Source organism: Ostrea edulis, chromosome 1 (genome assembly GCF_947568905.1).
Source record: "Ostrea edulis chromosome 1, xbOstEdul1.1, whole genome shotgun sequence".
Classification (NCBI taxonomy): domain Eukaryota; kingdom Metazoa; phylum Mollusca; class Bivalvia; order Ostreida; family Ostreidae; genus Ostrea; species Ostrea edulis.
The window spans coordinates 37099284-37118777 of record NC_079164.1 but is presented as its reverse complement, the minus strand read 5'-3'; the positions used below and the strand labels follow the sequence as shown (position 1 = coordinate 37118777).

Here is a 19494-nt window from a genome sequence, read left to right as displayed (position 1 = left end):
AGTTGGGAAATAACATATTTTATTATTTATAATTGAAAGTTCAATTATCTTTTATCTTTAAATTTCTTTTTTAAAATCACCAGTTGGTAGACACTGCTAGCAAAGTTCTGACTATACATGTATGTTGTTACAAGGTGAAGGTCAGTTGGTGCGAGTGTGTATTGAATTTGAGAGCAGAACGGAAAGCATATGCCGTAGGCCTATATGTAATAGTGCGTAGCTTCGATAGAACCATTTTCTCGCAGTTCATCTACGTCTTTGTCCAAGTGCTTGTTTCAAAAAGTACAGTGACAAATTCTACTGGGGGTGTTTAAGGCAAAGTCGTTGTGCCGACAAAAAATATCCACGGCTTGTCCCTCATACCTTCCTTCGAAAATTGAAAAAAAAAACCACAGTCCAAATCCTCTCTATAGATAGCAAGTACACCCTTAAACGGCACAAAACACCCTAATGCAGTGTTATTTACAAGCCGTTAATGTGATAATTGTTTGTTTGTCAATTAAATCTAATCTGTTTATGAAATGGTTAACAACTGTTTTCAAATCTTCTCGCTCGAGGTCGCATATGACGTCACAGATAATGGCGCGTAAAATAGCGAAGAAAATATGCATAAAGCAAGATTTGAATTTCATCGCTTTCAAACTCGAAAACTACGCAAACTGTTTCATTTAAAACACATGTAAAGAAGTTTTAGGCATGAAATGAATTAATTTTGCTGAAAAAATTAAAAAGTTTAAAAACATGCGATGTGTCCTTTAAGACTGAAATATTGCTCTTATCCTTGTATTAAGGAGGTCTAAATTTTGGTTGTCAACTTTGTTAAAGGAGTTGTATTATTAACATAAAAAATGAATTGGTTTTTTATTTTAAAAAACTTCATTAAAGAAAATGTCAGGACCTTAGAAGAAGGCAGATGATAAGCAATACATGAGCTTAAAGGGACTGATTCACGATTTTCCTCCAAAGTTTGTTTTTCAATTTGAATAATCAAAATTTACAGTCTAATGTGTTTTAGAAGGTTTCACAAAAAATTAAGGTTATTCATCATAACGGAAGCACATTATAGAGAGTTTATTATTTGTTTTGAAAACAAAGATTGAGGTGTGTTATTGTTTACGAGTTTTGAAAATAAATGGATATTGATCCAAGTTTATTATACATGTATATATCAGATCTTAAGTATGCTTTAGGTAAAATGTGTCATTTAAAAGTTAAAATTTGTAATTGTACAAAATGAAGATGCTTTGAATTACAAAATTAATGTTTCACTGGTTTGTTTGTTTACATAAAAGACTTGAGTCTTTGTTTACATAACACAGAATCAAAGCTAAAATATTGCCCTTATCCTTACATTCAGACGGTCCAAATCTTGGTTGTCAACATTGAATGAGCTATATTTTTTATTTTTAACAACACAAATGAAAAATATTTCATTTGAAAAATGTGAACCAGTCCCTTTAAAAGTTGTAGAATTTGAGCCTAAATTGGTAATGTGAATTACAAATGTCTTAATGATAGGGATTCGTAGATTGTGTTCTGGTGTCCAGGCTTATTTTTTCATATAGATTGTTTTGTTGTCAGTGATATTTGATATACTCTTTCTTTTCTCTGTAGATGATGGCCATTCTTTTGATCAGTGTTTGTTTTATGGGAATGAGATCACCTTGCTTCTCTTTGATACTTTACTGTTCTGTATTATCGATCTCATAGCCACAAACTTTGTCCTGTCAGGAATTCTCACCTATGTTATAGTAGAGGTAAGTACAGGTCCTCCTTGTCATATGCAGAATTTTCTGAAATGATAAATTGGGCTTTTTGTTTTTATTGAGTTGGTTTACGGATCCACCACACTTTTTTTTTTATTTGAGGTGTTGGGGAAAAAAATTAAATGGTTTTGCACTCCTTTTTACATTCCTGTTGATAGTATATTTCCATTTTACAAAAAAAAAAAAAAGAAGAAGAAAAAAAAAATAGATTCGGCTTGGCTGGATATTTGGACAGATGCCTACGCCGAATCATCATAATTCATATGTGGAATATCAGTCAACTTCAGCTGATGCTAACAATTATTCTGCACCTTGACAACAATGCTGTTTGCTTCCAATAAGTTACCTGTTTATGAAACTAACTTCTGATCAGCATTTATAGTTATGCATTGCATACCATTTTGATATGTAAATCCCAAAAATAAAAACAAACACTTGACATGTTTTTTTTTCCCATTTAAAAGGTGGCATCCATGGCATACATTGGGATGCACTAATCACCTAAACAAGTATAACTCTACCTTACCTTACCAAGCATACATTTTGCCATGGAGAGACTTTAAAAATTTTATTTATGAATTTTAAAGACATATTCTTCATAATTATATATAATTCTTCATATATTGAAGGAGCTTGAAAACATTTTTATCATAAATTCATGAATTTGTTCATTCACTGTATGAAAATTTGTTGACTACCAACAATGAAATGATCTGATCATGATCAATATAAAATTCATATTTTTTTAATGACAGTTGACAGGGTTCATGAATTTTATTTGTAACTTTCATTGACTTCATAAATAAGACTTTAAAAGTAAATTTATGCTTGGTAAATTGACAGGGTTCATGAATTTTATTTGTAACTTTCATTGACTTCATAAATAAGACTGTAAAAGTAAATTTAGACAAAATTTATGCTTGGTAAAATCAATCAGGATTTTTGTAGTTCATGTGATTAGTGTGTCCCTATATACGTCATGGATGCCATCTTTGAATGGAAAAACAAGTGGTTCTTTTTATTTAGATATTTACATAACTAAACGGTAAACAATGGATAACTAATAGCGATAAAAAGTTGATCTATTAATAAACAAATGACATTTTTGAAGAAAACAGCATTGTTGCCAAGGTGCACAATAATCGCTACTTCTTATATAGCTAATACATGTAAATACATGTAGTCTAATATAAAATCTGCATAAAATCTAGAGAATATTATTGAACGCTAACTTTGCATCGCGTAAATTGTGTGTGCCTGAAACTGTCCGAGTATGAGTGTTCAATATCGACCTTGCTGTAATGGCGTAAACAAGCCAATGCATGCTGAATATTGAACAGTTAAGAAATGCATGCTGACATTGCACACTTTCACCTTAGATGCCAATATTGCTGAATTCTCGTCTATTTTGGAGTATTTTGAGTGAAAAGGGATATAATTTAACAACTAAATACTTTAGCTATATAATAAAAGGGTTATTGAACTTATATTGGTGAATATTGGCTCTTGTTGGCTGTCAAAATGCACTCGCAAGCTCATGCATTTTTACAGCAACTTGTGCCAATATTCACCAATATAAGATCAATGACCCTATAATACCGCTGTCTGAAGTTGACTGTGAAGAAAATAAAGTTGATAATAAAACGCTGACCTCATAAGTTCATTTTTATAACTTACGATTTTAAAAAAAATCATTTATATTCTCCAAACGGACTTGAAATTTTGAAATCCATTAACCAATTTTTAAAAATTGGCCTTGTAAGAAAGATGAAGTTTTCATTTACAAGTAGATGATAGAAAACCAAAATATGATAAACTTACCAGACCTTTTGATTGATGATGTTTCAGGTATATTCAAGTATAATGTTTTGTTTCAAAGGACTCTATATGATAAGGGCTTTATCCATCCACCAAAATCAAAAATTGTACTTATTTATTAAATCAAATTACAAAATTAAGTGTATTCTATGTGAGAATCCAAGTGCAACTCTGTTGTTACTTTCAATCTGATCAAAATGTCAGTGCACTGGAATTTTAATGTCATAAACGTGATGTATTTTTGATATTTTGACATAATTTGCTAATTTTTACACAGTTTTTCTTCTAGAAAACTTCTGGTGCAAGCTTGAACAAACTTTATATTTATACCATGAATTTGTATCCTCCTTCATATGATAGTAAAATTTTGTTTGTCCAAAACTGTGCTCTTTGTTTCCTGAAAGAAAAATGTTTACAACAAAAATGCATTTCAACTGAATGAGTAAAATTGAAAAATAGTGTAAATTTTGATGCCAAAGACAATTTATGTGAAATTGTATTGGACATGGGTTTTTTTTTATAATAAATTTTTTTTTTATCTTTCCTTAAAGCTTTAAAATTTTGAGTTTTATGGGAGTCAAGAATGGCTGGTATCCGTTGCTTATCATAAAGTGATGTAAACTTTATTTGTTACAGCTTATTGCTTTGGTGCGAGATCATGGAGGACGTAAAAACCTAGCAAAGAAGACCCTGGTGGACGAACGCTTCTTAATATAGTGCTAAGTACCAGTGACTATCAACAAGCATTCTAGAGTCGTGATGTTAGTGAGCAAACAGATCTTAATGTAATACTTTGTATCAGTGACTTTCAACATTCTGGAGTTGTGATGCTTATTAAGATTGTGTGACTGAGTATGTCAATTTGACTTGGAGTTTGTTAGATTTTGCCATAAGAGTTATGTTTCATTGTATACTGTATTTTATGTATATTTTTATATGAACTTTTTAACATGTAAAAGTAAGCTAGAATTCTCAGATTAACCGTCCAATATCATCAGTTCTCTGTACGTTACTACAATGACATTATTTATTTTAGTTTAGTGACATAATGTGCACATTTTTGACATTTCTTTTACATGTATATGCTATTTATAAAATTGTTTTAAAGTAAAGAAAAAAAATCATTGGAGATTGGATCTGTGTATATATAATTATGCAAATGATGATTATTAGGTGTTCATGTTAATGATGTGGTAAATTGATTACTAAATCAATTGCAAGGCTGTAAATGATGATTATTAGATATACAAATTAATGATGTGGTAAATTGATTACTAAATCAATTGCAAGGCTGTAAATGATTATTAGATATACACATTAATGATGTGATAAATTGATTGCTAAATCAATTGAATTGCAGGCTGTAAATGATGAAAGGTACAAATGAAAATAGTGAAATATGGACTTGAATTCTTATTTTTGTTATGTAAAGCCACACATGTTAAAAAAATTAAAAAAATTAACATGGGAGTATATTTATCAATCAGATTGCGGAATAGAAATTGTCTGGGTCATCTTGTGTAACATTTGGTGGCAGCCGAATAGAAATTGTCAAGGTCACCGTACCCTGTGTAACATTTGGTGGTGACCTACAGATTGCAGAATAGAAATTGTCAGGGTCACCGTACCCTGTGTAACATTTGGTTGCAGCCTACAGATTGCAGAATAGAAATTGTGTGGGTCACCCTGTGTAAATTTTTGTGGTAATCTAGATAATTTTAAACGGATGAATAAAACATCCTTACAATATTACAAAAGGAAGTAGTTAATACATTAAATAAACATCAGTAATATATTCCTCATTTCTTTAGTTTTTGGATTAAAGCGTTATACTGGATCAGGAGTTTGATGTCCTACAGGGCTTTTGTCTATGTTCACTGTATGATTTTATAGTAAAATTGTAAAGCTTTACTAAGTAATTTCTCGATTATGCTGTAAATGATCGATGATATATTGTTTTACACCAATTTGGCCATATTTCAGTTTTAAAAAAAACACTACTAACTTTAACTTTAGGTTTAGTAAATGCCCCTGTATGGCAGAAAAATAATTATAGTACCCAAAGAAAGGTCTTGTCACAACGAATACACATGTGAAATACTGAAATATGAAAGTCCTGTCACTAACCATTCAAACGTTATAGCCAAGGTTAAGGAGGAATGGCGCACCTAGGGGATCTGATTTCTCTGATATAGAATAAGCAAATTGCCCAATGAATATGCAAATAAACATGTCTGTACGTTAACTTGATATGTGTCCGTAAGGTAGAAAGTAGAGTGACAGTCCAAGAACACTGTCAAACTGGTTTCTTACAATGTTCAGGGGCGGATCCAGAATATTTTCAGAGGGGGTTGCAACCAAGGTTTGTACCTTTTCCGCCCAGAAAAGGGTGTGTGTGTGTGTGTGTGTGAAGAGCCCAAAATGACAGAAAAGGGCCATTTTTTTTTTTTTTTTTTATAAATCTTCAGCCAAAGGGGTAAGGGGTTGCAATCTCCGTAACAGCCCCTCTAAATCCGTCACTGTAGTAAGAGATAGCATCATGACTACTCTTGTGGTGAAATAATTTGACGCCAATAATGTACATATAAGCTGAAATGCGAAATTTATTGGTGAAAAAAATATTCTAGTTCTCATCTTCATTTGTTAAATATGACATTTTAGTTAAATATGAACAATTTTGAAAATAATACTTCACAAGATGGTCTGTGATGGTTGCCAATTCTTGTTCGCAGTCATGAATTGTAAACTACCCAAATTATTTGATATCTCCCATAAATAAGGTTTGCGATTTTTCTTTTAAACTGCTGGAATTGTGAAATTTAAAACCGATACAACTTTCAGCTCTCTGCTACATGAAAGTGAACGGACATATCCAGTAATCGGCGGCACCATTCTGATTGTTCTTCCACAAAAGACAAAACAAATTTGACAGCACAGATGCCACCCTTTGTTTTAGGACTAAATACTGGCATTCGTTATCGCGTTAGTCCTCGTGCAGACTATCGCCTGGTCTATCTGTCCAGGATGTCGAAGCGACGCACCACTATCGGAGACTGTCATGAAAAATATTGCGAGATAATCCCACAGCTGCCGGGAGTCGCCATTGTTGAACAATCCGAGCTGGAAGAACATGATCGTGATGCCTGTATATATTATTTGTGTCTGTCTCTTAGTTGGAAATTGTATTCAAGGTAATTAATGTGGCTACTCACTAATTTGTCAATTTTAGGTTTACATTTTATTTTGTGCTTGTTACCTGGAAGTCTAGTATTATTTGATAATACTAATAACAATTTATTAGTATGTTTTTCGAATACATGTATTTCATTACTATCGTACATTGTCGTCAATATGAAAATTGAAACCTATCACATAATATGAAATACGACATAAATGATGTAAATATTTGTTTGAGCAGAGAATCAGAAGTGAATTTATTTGACAATCCTTTGGTATATCTGCTAAAAATAACCAGAAACGGTGGGGATATCAACACTCGTTAAGAAGTTTCGTTCAGATTAAACTGGTGCGGTGGACAATTTGTATCCAATAAGTATTTAATAGAATGGGATACGTCAGATCGAGTTCCTGTTTCATTAAACACCTCTTACTCTTGTAATAACTGCAATATCAAATGAAATGGGAGAAGAGCAAGAGAAATTGTGAATTTCAATTAACATTTTCTCACTCTTTGGTTAAAATATATTCAACTCGATGAAATTATTTTCTGATTTAGCTAAAATCTGCGATATTTCAGGATTCAAAGTGTAGTATAAAACAGAATATAATCTGATTTTAGAAAGGTGGGTGGATACAATATATATAATTGTACCATTGTAATGTAATTTAGATTTGAGGATTTCAAAATCTGTACATAACAAAAAAAAAAAAAAAAAAAAAAAGAAAGAAAGTCATATTGAAGAATGTTAGAAAATAAAGGCTACGGTGGTCGTTGGAGACAGGTTACTATTTTCTGACGAAGACTTTAAAAAAATTCGAATAGGTTGGCTGTATTGTGTGGTACTCGCTGTGCATAATGGGTGGAGTGGGGTGGGTGGTTTTTTTTTTTCAGATATAGACAATCTTTCAAAGAGCAATCCGAGTTATATGAAGCAAATTCTTTGAATTATGTACAAGGGCCCTGCTTCAAACACTGTGCAGTGGAATAATATCCATATTAATTAAGAGAGTATTTATATGCAGGAACAGACCTCATCAAGTTTAAATCAAAATAGGATGCGAAACAAAACCATTAAATATTCTTGCGCTGTCTTTGATATTTGACCTTGAAATGAAATTGTCTTGTATGGGTTGTGTATCTTATTCCTGAAAGGACTGTTAAATTAGCCGAGAACTACATACATACTGACCGTAACCTTTTATTTGCGACCTTTGACATTCATTTACAATAGTACTCTTGGTAACTGTACTATACTTTAAAATTTTGATCTACTGTCCTTGAATTTTGAATGATGATTTTTGAAAATTCAATCATAATATTGCTCTTGGTCTGAGAATTATAGGACTATGATATGAAATTTGATATACTGACCTTGATTCTTAACTCATGACCTTGGAATTTAATACAAACTTAGATCTGGCTTTATGTATTTTATGTTATAACTGAAAAATATCGACATTAAACCGAAATACATGTATTTACAACCAACTATGTGTTATCTCCTATGATATGACGTCCGCTGTCGTTTTTCGATCGACAGCACTATATAAAGTATTTATTCTATTCTAAGTCTAGAATTTTTATGTCCCCGTAATAGGAGATTGAGGATATGCAGTTTTTGATCTGTCTGTCTGCGAAAACTTGGCCATATCCTTTGAACGGTTATTAAAGCTGGGCCTTTCATATTTGCCATGTGCATTGCTTGTGACCAGACCTTTCGTAGTTTAATAAACATTGTAAAAAAAAAAAAAAGAAGAAGAAAAAGATATTTTGTATTGATATTCACTATCTGAATCAAAATATGTCAAAGCGCGTTTACATGTATTTAGTTTTTGACCGATACATGTATGAAATTTATATATACTTCACTTTTCCAGTACATAGATATTGAACTGCACGACACTCGAACTCGACCGTTTCAAGAAATCATATACCCGGTAAAGCATATCTTGAACCCACTCATCTCAATATGTAGTTGTTATTCAACACAATGTGACTTTGTTTCAGGTGTGTTGTCACAAGGCAATGGACAGGTTGAAGATGGCGGACATCCGTTTGATCCAAACAAACTCATGCACCAATTTATGCAAATGAGAACGGACCAAAATGCTTTCGGCTCTTACAATCCAATGGATGTAAAAGAGGCAGCGAAAGCCTATTTCCAGAAAACCAATCCACAAGGAAATGGACCTCCGGCGGTCAACTTCATTGCTGCATTAAGTGGTTTTGATCCAAATGGACAGAGTATGTTTGCTGGACATCAGTCAGAAATATGGAAATTCTCTTCGCATTACAACCCGAATGAAAACATACACAAATACGTTTCGGAGTCGACAGACGTAGGATCGCTTGGGCGTATTGATACACCAGACGCAGGACTCAACCAAGGAATTACTTCCGGTGAATCTCACCCCAACAACCATTTCAATGCCAACGCATTGAACAGTAATTTGATGACTGTCATCGACAAACACAAGTTCAGGCCCGGAGAGGGCACACCTTCGACTTTCTCTTCCCCTACGGGTAGCGTAAGTATGCCAGGACCAGCAACAAGCCAGATGTCGGGCACGCCGAATATGGAAGCCGGATTTAATCCGAACCACTTAAACCACGAACTCTTCCAAAACCTTGGTTACAATCCGGAGGCTATTAATTCGGAGACTGTCCTTCCACATACTAATCCAATGACCTTACTTGGACAAGGTAATACACAAGATGTACATAATGGGGCATCAGGAAATACTGGCTCCACGCAGAGCATCGGAGTGGTTACAAATGGTAAAATGTCGCAAGATGGAGGGACAACTACCCACAACCAAGGAACAGAAACACAAAACAGTGGACACACTTTAAATCAAGACGGTGGGAGTGGTGCACAAACCGGAGTACAGAATAGCGGGACTGGCACGAATGAGGTACAAAACGGGGGAACTCACAATAGTGGAAATATCATGACTGGAATACAAAATGGTGGAATATCGACACAGAATGGCGGGAATATCATGACTGGAACTGGCGGATCCACAATTCAGAATGGTGGAATTAACACTCAAAATGGCGGCAAAGGAACAGAGAATGGTGGAACAACTCACAACGGGAATGTAGGAATTCAAAATGGAGGTACTGTCACACAGATTGGGGGTGCCACAAATCAGAACGGGGGAACTGGGGTACAAACTGGAGGTGCTACGACCCAGAACGGGGGAACTGGGTCACAAACTGGGGGTGCTACGGCCCAGAATGGTGGAACAGTAACCCAGAATGGAAATTCCGCGACAGGAAATGGAGGAAACACTGGACAAAGCACAGGCAGTAATACACAAACATCAAATCAACCACAGTATCACATTGTACTGAACAGCAAGGGCGAACATGTGCTTGTTCAATCAACAGACACAAAGGGGAAATTCATCGTTATCAAAACAATATCTAATGAAAAATTAGCGAACTATTTGATTGGAAAACTGTCATCTTCCACCAGCAACGGTTCCCCAATTCCTAAATCTCTATCTGCATTTATATCTGATCATAGTAAAGAAGAGTCTGCATTACCAATGGTAGAAGGGTCACATTTCAATATGAATACCAACGGTTACCATGCAGTACATGAAAATGTCCCATCACAGCAGGTAGGTGCTTACGGGACCCAGGCGATCACAGCAAATGGAATCGGGGAACTAGGAGGCGAACAAGTTGGTCAAATACCGAGCGTTTATGGTTCAGAATCGCTGGGGAAGGGATCCCAACCCAGTCGCCCAATTGTAGAGAATGGGAATATACACCAAGTTAACACGAATCCATATGTTCACGTGACCGGAATAGGAACACTGGGTGGTTCCAACTCAGACTCTCAGTTACAAGTACCCGGATTAGAATCCGGTACAAATACACAGGCAACTGGAATAGGAAGTCTTGGTGGAGATGACAGCGGAAATGATGGAAAACATACACAGTTTACAGGAATGGTGAAACCAGTGGGAATCGGGTCTCTGGGAAAAAGCAGTTTGAAACGAGCCAACATTAAATAAAATGAACCCAGTACAAAACTTTATATGTTGTAGTAAGAATGGCATGAAATATGTGCATCCAATTATTTATTTGACGAATTGGCAAGTAATACAAAGGAATAAAATACATATTTAGGTAATAAATAAAAATATCTATAAAATACATTTCAACCATTGGATATGCATGGACATACTCCATTTTGAATGTAACAGAAAATAGAAGACATGAAATGACTTCTACACCGTCTTCTCGCTGTCATCGAGCAGTTCTTTAGAGAGTTTGGGCTGGTGCTTCTTGTGACGCCTCCAGTTGTGCTGAGCCGTGCTGCATCTGTTCAACAGACATCAACTACCTTATAAATAATTGTAGATGTTTTTTTCTGTTATTCATTGTGTTTATTGAACCCTATAGCGGGTGTTCCCTGTCACTTAACACTATCAGAGAATGGATGGCATTGGGATATGTGATCCGACAACACCGTGGTACTTCCTCTTCTCGTTACGTTCTTGGCACACTTATTTTGACTACGGAGAACTCCGTTTACCTGATCAAGATATAGGGCTCACGGCGGGTGTGACCGGTCAACAAGGGATGCTTACTCCTCCTAGGCACCTGATCCCACCTCTGGTATATCCAGATGTCCGTGTTTGCCCAACTTTCTATTTTGTATTGCTTATAGGAGTTATGAGATTGATCACTGTTCGCTATCTTCACCTTTCATTCCATGTAATAATATTCCAACCTAATGAATGCAATGTTTTACTTAAGCTCTAATAACAACAAGAAAGGACCCGAAAGTATAAAAATTATCAAAATTACCCCAACTGTAATAATTATCAATGTGAAACAGACACGGTGATTTTGCTTATTTTTCACATCTTATGAGTGCAGTACTCGGAGCAATGCATACTTATGTTACTATAATCATATTAGAATTTTGATACATACTGAATACATGTGTAAAATATACGATTTTATCAGCTAAAGCATTAAACATATTTTTGAGGGCCGCATAAAATATGAAATTTAACACTTTAATGGAGAATGCACCTAATGCTAAATCTAAGAAGTAATTTCATTTCATCTCTAATGCTTCTCTGAGCATTTTACGTTCAGGAGTTGGTGAAAATTATTGGACTATTCTGAAGTATACCGACATCTTCCAATCCGAGTAACTTACCCAGTATTTTTGTGTAATGTGTGATCCGCTCTCCGTTCGGAACATTTCGCATTACAGCATGACCAAACTTGCTTGGTGTACACTAGAGTGATATACAATTATGGAGCGCCAAATTAATACAAACTCAAATAATTGAAGATGTATTTAATCATTCGAAGATATCATTGATTCAATTATGCGTGCAACAATTCAATTAAAGATCTCTTCAAATAATTGATGACATCTTCATTCTGAATTAATACGCGCATGAATTGAATTGTTGATATGATTAATTATTTTGCTGAATTAATAAGCGCTATGATTGCATTGTTGCTCTCTTCAAATAAATTGATGATGTCAACAATTGAATTAATGCACGTTACAATTCAATGGAAGAGAGCAATAAATTATTCCTTTCTTCAATTGAATCAATGGTACCATAAATTCAATTGATGCGTACAATAATTCTTTCAGAGATAACCTCGATTCAACATATCCACAACTGAATTAATGATCTTTTTAATTGAGTTGTTGCTCTCTTTAAAAGAATTGATGCGCACATTTATTCCTTATACAAAAGCGTTGTAAATGATCAAAGATATCTTCAATTTACTGTATCAAAGAGATCATCAAAACATTTATACCGCGATCCAAGCTCAATGTTGCGAGCAATAATTCCACCACATTGATGCGCGAATCAGTTAAATCGATGAGAGCAATGATTGAGTTGATACGCGCATCAAATCAATTATTGCCCTCTCAGTTGAATTGATTAATGCGCGCATCAAATAAATTTTTGTTCTCATCAATTCAATTGATGAAAGCGATAATTAAATTCATGTGCGCATCAATTATATTATTGCGCGCAATAATTGAATAGATGATATCTTAAATCAAATAATTAAAGATATCTGCAATTATTTCTTAATTTGGCCTCCATATACAATGTACAATAAAACATGAATATAGCGAATCTCCATGAGTGTGCTTTACTATACATAAATTCGGGTATTAAGATGTACCAGGATCTACCACACTTACGTAAATATCCCGGATGGTGCCTACAAACACTGTCGTCTGTGTGTATGTCAAGAAAGAGGGCTGAACAGTTCATGCAGTGACCACCGGTCAAAGCGGACGATTTCTTGGCCCTTCTGTAAAATCGTCGACGAAGAAATAAATCATTGGTTCATAAAGCATGGTACATGGTGAAGTATTTGCGGGGGAAAATGCATGTTCGTTTGCCTAGTATTACAATCCGCCCCTCTTCTTTTCATCCTGTGAATAGGTGAGGAGCGGATCCATACTCCTGGCTGCGAATTAAGATGAAGACTGTAGTTTGAAGCTTTGATACATACTTTTTTATGGTCCTCTTTTCGTACTCGGCTTTTGAAGACACCTTGACTTGGAGAGCTGTAACACAAGAAACAGTTACACGTGAATATAAGTGAGATTCAATACATACATATATCAACATACGGAGGGATTTCACAAAAAACGAAGCTATGACAATACATACGGAGGGATTTTACAAAAAACGAAGCTATGACAATACATTCGGGGGATTTCACGAGAACAAAGCTATGACAAAATTTACCTATGTCTGTGAAGGTCTCAAAAACTGGTTCGGAGTCATGGTAACAGTCTTCCCTCTGCAAACGATAAGCACGCCGCAACTGAAAAATAAAAATGATACCTAGCAAGACGTTTGGTGCATTTGAAAATCATTCTGATTCAACTCGAGATTTTCATAGTGAAAAATAAGACAGAAGAAATTTTATCTGTAAAATTCAAATAGTTTGACAGAATTAATAACAGTTTGGTGGATAGAACTAAGTCTCCGCTTCCCACTACCTGTTTCAATTTCTCTCTCTCCCTGTCGAGATCTGCTTGTAGTTTCGCTGCTATCTGCATCAATTCTTTACGGACGGCCTCAAATAAACTCACACGTTCATCTTTCATATATAATTTCACGGAAGTTTTTTTCTGGTTGGAGTTTATGAAATTAGTATTTTCTTCATCACAACACCAAAGGAAAAATTTTGCGTTTCCATAATTCTCCTTCACACTTTTATACTCCTTCGATTCTGTAAATTTCCTCATATTCCTTGCATACATCGGCAGAATGACTTTTCTCACATTGTCTTTCTTGCTCAATTTTTTATTTTTCATACATATAAACTGCTTTTTCGTCATTCTTCTATGCTTTGTTACGGCTGTTGTGTTTTTGGTAGTCGGTATTTGTTTTGGTCGCGAATTGATAGCATTATACGTCAATTCATCAAAAGCGTTGTTAACCAAAGCGTTGTAGACGACATACAACAATTTCACCTCTCCGTATTGCTCCAAGGAATGGGTCGCTTTGATAATGCTATGAAGATAATTTCTCAAGGACGTGGTCATATTGGGTAATTTTACGTCTCTAAGGTGATTAGTCATGTGACACAAGTCTTCTGTAGTCATCAGCAGATGAATGTCAGTTTCTGCGATGGAAAATAAATCTGTTTAACTCTATAAATCAAATCCACAGAAAGTGTTACCGTTTAATGTCACAAGAATTGTATGCCTTATTTTGTTTTTTGTTGTTTGTGTGTGCGTTGTTGTTTGTTGGTTTTGTTTTTTTGTTTTTGTTTATTTCTTTGCTTTACGCCCCTTAGAGAATTTTTCACTTATATCAATACGTTACCAGCTGTAGATGAAGTACCACATATTTAGACCTATGCTTAGCGCTCTTGAAAGCCATAACAGTTTAACGTGCTAACACCACCGAGACAAGGGGCCTTCGTTTTTAAAGTCATATCCGAAAGACCCGTGATTCCCACTTCTAAATGTCGAACATTTGGCGCAGGCGCAATCTATACAGGTTACGTTTGACATGGTCAGGACTGAAACTCACGACCGATTCCCACCACGAAGCGAATGTTAAACCACTGAGCTACCGCGACCGGTGGAATTGACTGGCCAATAATTTGGGAAATAGCGTAAGAATAACGTACATGTACACCTATATGGGATGCTTACTCCTCCTGGGCACCTGATCCCACCTCTGGTATGTCCAGGGGTCCGTGTTTGCCCAATTCTTAATTTTGTATTCCTTAAAGGAGTTATGAGATTGATCACTGTTTATCTTCACCTTTTCATCTTCAGAAATTTTCACGTTGACATATGCGTTCACATACTGTGTATAGAGTCATTTTCGTCTCGTGGTTTATTTGGTGTTTTTTTTTCTGCCCTTCTATGTACCCTCGCAAACAGTTTCGCCCCGTTTTATGAATTCGCCCTGATACAGTTGTGTTTAACGTGAGATAGGAGAGAAAACAGATTCGCCCAGTCTTAAATTAATGACAACATTAACGAAAGGGGTGACAATAGATAAAGGGTAAATGTTTCCCTGTGTCCAGCAGCCCTGAACTAATGAACAGTAACTATTGAATAAACAGGGGGAAAGGATTATTGTTTGTTTATTTTTTTTCTTCTGTAAAATGGGATCAACAGTTCCTAATTATCTCGTGACTATGTAAAAGCATAAAAGGGCATAAACAATAAATTTCTATTTTTTTAAAAAAAATGCACAAGGGTGTGAACTAATGCGGTACATGAAGTATGTCGGCGTGAAGAGTCGCAGTTTACACATTCTATTTTCATTCTGTCGTAATTCCCAGTCGTTCAAATGGACGTACTATATTTATCAAGATTTATACGCTTACTGTTCACAACTGCATCGCATTCATGAGTAAATGTTTATCATTAAAGTGGTAAAGATATCAAAGGCAAAAACATTGGAGAAATGTAAATATATCTATCTATCTATCTATCTATCTATCTATCTATTTATGTCGATTATCCCTACTTTCAAATACCCGAGTAAGAAATTACATCTATGGTTGAGGAATTAAAGTTGTATTTTTCGTTTCATTTAGCACCTCTCATTCCTTCAATTTTAACAAAAAATGTCCAAACGCTCTTTTTTGTTGTTGTTGAAAATGCAAGGGCCAAAAGTGATACTTGTATCTTCAAAAGATGAATCAAAAACTCACTATGTCTTCTGCAGGAGCAGACGGCAGACGCCAGTCGCGTGAGGTACGCTTTGGGAATCACCCTGTTCTCCTTCAATCCTTTTGTCAAAACATGGAATTGTACGCGGTCCCCATGATACAGACACCCCGTAATTGGTTCTCTGGCAGGCATATCTAAACAGATTGAGAAATGATTAACAAAACAGTGCCGTAGTGGTCACGTGGATGTACAATATAACCGAAACTGGTCTCCAGTTCTCTGATGTATTAGGTACCAGGATATAATGTAACGTGATATTATAATGTAACATGACAATATAGCCCTGAAAATAAAATGTAACAATGATAGATACAATGTAAACATGTAATATTAAAAATCTATGGAATTCACACAATCTATCAATATTTAATGACTTTCAGAGAAAAATGTAGAATTCCCCAAAAATTAATCACATGAAACACGTATAGTTATGAAGCGGTGACGATAAGGAACAACGATCAATCTTGGGGTAACACGTACCCCTGTACACACCAGAGGTGGTCGGGTACCTAGGAGGAGCAAGCATTTTCTGTTGACCAGTCACACCCGCCGTGAGCCTTATATCTTGATCAGGTAAACGCAGTAATCCGTAGTTAGAATCGGTGTGCCAAGAACGGTCAAAGAATTGGTATGAAACACGTCAGACAGTATTTGACCCAATGACTGGTTGTATTGGCAAACTAGACCGTTAATATCATTATTATAATAACACATCTATTATGACGTAATCCAACAGTTTACAATTAATATAATTATTATAATAACACTTCTATAATTACGAGTATGTGATACAAAAAGCATTATCAGAAACACTTATAATGGATCTCAAGCTAGAGTGAAAGTAGGAGGCGAATTTTCCGACTGGTTTTTTGTCGAGACTGGGATGAGGCAAGATTGTGTTTGATCTCCTTTACTATTTGGCATTCTCATAGACTGGGTATTAAGAAAGTCCTGTGACAGTCATGGATTGCAGATGAAGAAGCGTGTTCGTACACTGAGGGGAATCGAGGACGGTTGGAAACTATCAGACCTTGACTTTGCTGATGATGTGGCTCTGATAGAACCAGACGAGGAAACATCAACAGCAGCACTGGCAAGACTCAGGAGAGCAGGAGAAGAGGTTGGCCTTGAAGTTTCTGCAGAGAAAACCAAGGTTATGCCAATAGGTGAAACATCGGCATGCGTGAGAGATGGAGAGTCTACCATTGATAAAGTTGAGAAGTTTAACTACCTAGGCTCAACTGTAACACCAATTACATGTAATTCCATCGATACTGAGCTGAACATTCGTATAGGAAAAGCTGCCAATGCATTTAAGAACTTGTGCAACACTTGGAGAGCAAAGATCAGTCTCAAAACAAAAATGAGAATATATAGAGCAGTTGTCATTCCAACATTGCTGTATGCATCTGAGACATGGGCCACAACCAGGAAACGTGAGCAACGACTAGACGCCTTCGATTCCAGATGTCTTAGAATTATTCTGAAGACCAAATGGTGGGAAAGAAGGCGTAACAGTGACATTCGAGAGCTCACGGGAAAAATATATGAAAAGTCTGCATGGAGCGCCAAATTATTATAAACTCAAATAATTGAAGATATCTTTAATTATTTGACGATATCATCAATTCATTTGATGCGCGCACCAATTCTCTTCAAATAATTAATGATATCTTCAAACATAAATTATTGCGCACATTTACTGAATTGTTGATAACATTAATTATTTTGCTGAATTAATGAGCGAGCTATAATTAAATTATTGCTCTCTTCAAATGAATCGATGGTATCACAAATTGAATTGAATAGAGCAATATAATTCAATTAATACAAGCATCAATTCGATCAATGTACGCAATAATTGAATTATATTATCCACAGACAGATTGAACAAAAAGATTTAAAAATAGAAGAAAAATAATATCTCTACTAATTTCATTGAAAAAATTGACTTTGTATTAAACTGTTGATTATAGGTAAAATACGATATATCCTCTACCGATCGATAGCATCATATGACTCAATGGGAAATACCAATCTAATTCATTAAAATAAGATCTTCTCTATCCGATACACCGGAGAAAAAGGTGGAAAAAACGGTCTGGCATGCCCAAAGCTGATGAAAAATACTCTATCAAGTCACTGCATGTGACAATTAATGCAAAGCTACAGAAATATATCACAAACGGTAATCAATAACTCTACTACAACAGAATAAATGCTATATATTACAATCAAACCATTTTACTATTGATATTGTGCTATTTTGTGATTGTATGCCAACATGTTTGTTGAAATCAAATAAATATAAAATTAATGTTACCTGATCTTTAAGTGGCAGCCTCACTACTTCACGGTGAAAAAGTCTATGGTTCCTAGTAATGCCGTACTATATATAAATATTACTTTTAAAGTTGCTGCAGTCAGCATTCCGGAACATTCTGAAGCTTATATACCTGACGAAATGAGTTGTAATACATGTAAACAACAAACTGAAAGTAAAAAATCGATAAATAAACATGATGAGTGTACATTGACTAGTAGTGTCTACCTGGGACGTTCAGTAGATCAACATTTGGACGGCATTGTGTAACATTCTTTCTCAAAATTTAAGTTCTAACCATGAACATATGTCATATGTACAATGGAACATGAGATACTGAAAATATGAGTCGGAGATCGAGTCTATTTTTCTTTTATAAGCGACCTTAACCTGGTATAGACGCGAGGGTTATATTTTAACCACCTTTTCATTGTCCGGGTATTTCGAATCAGCGGGCAAACAGGTAAAAATAATCATTAAATAAAAACGGGCCAGAAAATAACATTTTAACAACTGTATGATTTACCCACACGGTCTGTAAACGTAAAAGACACGCGTGCTTGACCTGTTTAACACACGCTGCAGAAACACAGGGGCGGATCATGCAGGATAGATCATTTATAGCAACTACCAACACAATAATGGATCTAAATATCTGTCGTTCTTTTAATCTACACTTGTATTTTTCAACAACAAAAAAATCAAAAAAATCACAAATCATGTTTAAAAAATAAAAACAACGTAATCTATAGTCTTTTGTGTTAAAGGGAAAGGCAACCCTCACCACATAGTTGCTTTTATGAATAAAGCATTACTTACTGATATCGTAATTGACAGTCTTTAACAACAAAAATCCTTGCTTAACTATTTTAAATCAATATTAATCTATCATGTGTTTTAAATTACCCGCCGCTAATTAAGAGAGTGACCATTGAAGTTTAATTTATGACGTCACACCGTCTATTGCGGTTTATTTCATCAGCAGCACTGTAAACATGACAAGTCACGAACAGTTAAAGGTCAACTGAAACGAAATATAACTTTTTCCATATTAAGTATGTATTTGCTTCATTTAGATCGTATAAAATGATTGTGCGGGTTTGTTCAGTTCATTTTGGTCATATATCCGCGATACGCGCGGATAAAGATAGCGCACCTGTGTCAGAGCAGAAAATATTGCGGG

The 19494-nt window shown here is 35.1% G+C and overlaps 3 protein-coding genes across 3 annotated transcripts in view; 2 read left to right on the top strand and 1 right to left on the bottom strand.

Annotated features, from left to right (window-relative positions):
- The window catches only part of LOC125657225 (meckelin-like), a 35380-nt gene extending 30394 nt beyond the window's left edge, over positions 1-4986 (top strand). Inside the window, exons 20-21 of the mRNA XM_048887908.2 lie at positions 1615-1757; positions 4221-4986. Coding sequence (XP_048743865.2) covers positions 1615-1757; positions 4221-4301 — 224 coding nt within the window. The 3' untranslated portion in view covers positions 4302-4986. The remainder of the gene's footprint in view (positions 1-1614; positions 1758-4220) is intronic.
- A 1706-nt stretch (positions 4987-6692) lies between these two features.
- LOC125657367 (uncharacterized transmembrane protein DDB_G0289901-like) lies at positions 6693-11147 on the top strand. The gene is made up of 2 exons (XM_048887985.2): positions 6693-6775; positions 8773-11147. The coding sequence occupies exons 1-2, from the start codon at positions 6715-6717 to the stop codon at positions 10791-10793; spliced, it is 2082 nt and encodes a 693-aa protein (XP_048743942.2). The 5' UTR covers positions 6693-6714; the 3' UTR covers positions 10794-11147.
- LOC125657479 (uncharacterized) lies at positions 10843-18672 on the bottom strand. Its single transcript, XM_056147517.1, has 10 exons — positions 18540-18672; positions 18312-18435; positions 17019-17124; positions 15970-16122; positions 13787-14415; positions 13530-13608; positions 13291-13345; positions 12974-13086; positions 11954-12035; positions 10843-11103 (listed from the first exon to the last, which is right to left on the bottom strand). The coding sequence occupies exons 3-10, from the start codon at positions 17065-17067 to the stop codon at positions 11010-11012; spliced, it is 1254 nt and encodes a 417-aa protein (XP_056003492.1). The 5' UTR covers positions 17068-17124; positions 18312-18435; positions 18540-18672; the 3' UTR covers positions 10843-11009.
- Between the last annotated feature and the right edge of the window lie 822 nt (positions 18673-19494).

Coding starts and splice junctions, on each gene's coding strand:
- LOC125657479 (XM_056147517.1), bottom strand. CDS start 17,067: ATGTTTCCTCGTCTGGTTCTATCAGAGCCACATCATCAGCAAAGTCAA. Junction 13,087..13,290: donor GAAAAGAGGACCATAAAAAA/GTATGTATCAAA, acceptor ACGATTTTACAG/AAGGGCCAAGAAATCGTCCG. Junction 12,036..12,973: donor GCACCATCCGGGATATTTAC/GTAAGTGTGGTA, acceptor ATATCACTCTAG/TGTACACCAAGCAAGTTTGG.
- LOC125657367 (XM_048887985.2), top strand. CDS start 6,715: ATGATCGTGATGCCTGTATATATTATTTGTGTCTGTCTCTTAGTTGGA. Junction 6,776..8,772: donor AGTTGGAAATTGTATTCAAG/GTAATTAATGTG, acceptor ACTTTGTTTCAG/GTGTGTTGTCACAAGGCAAT.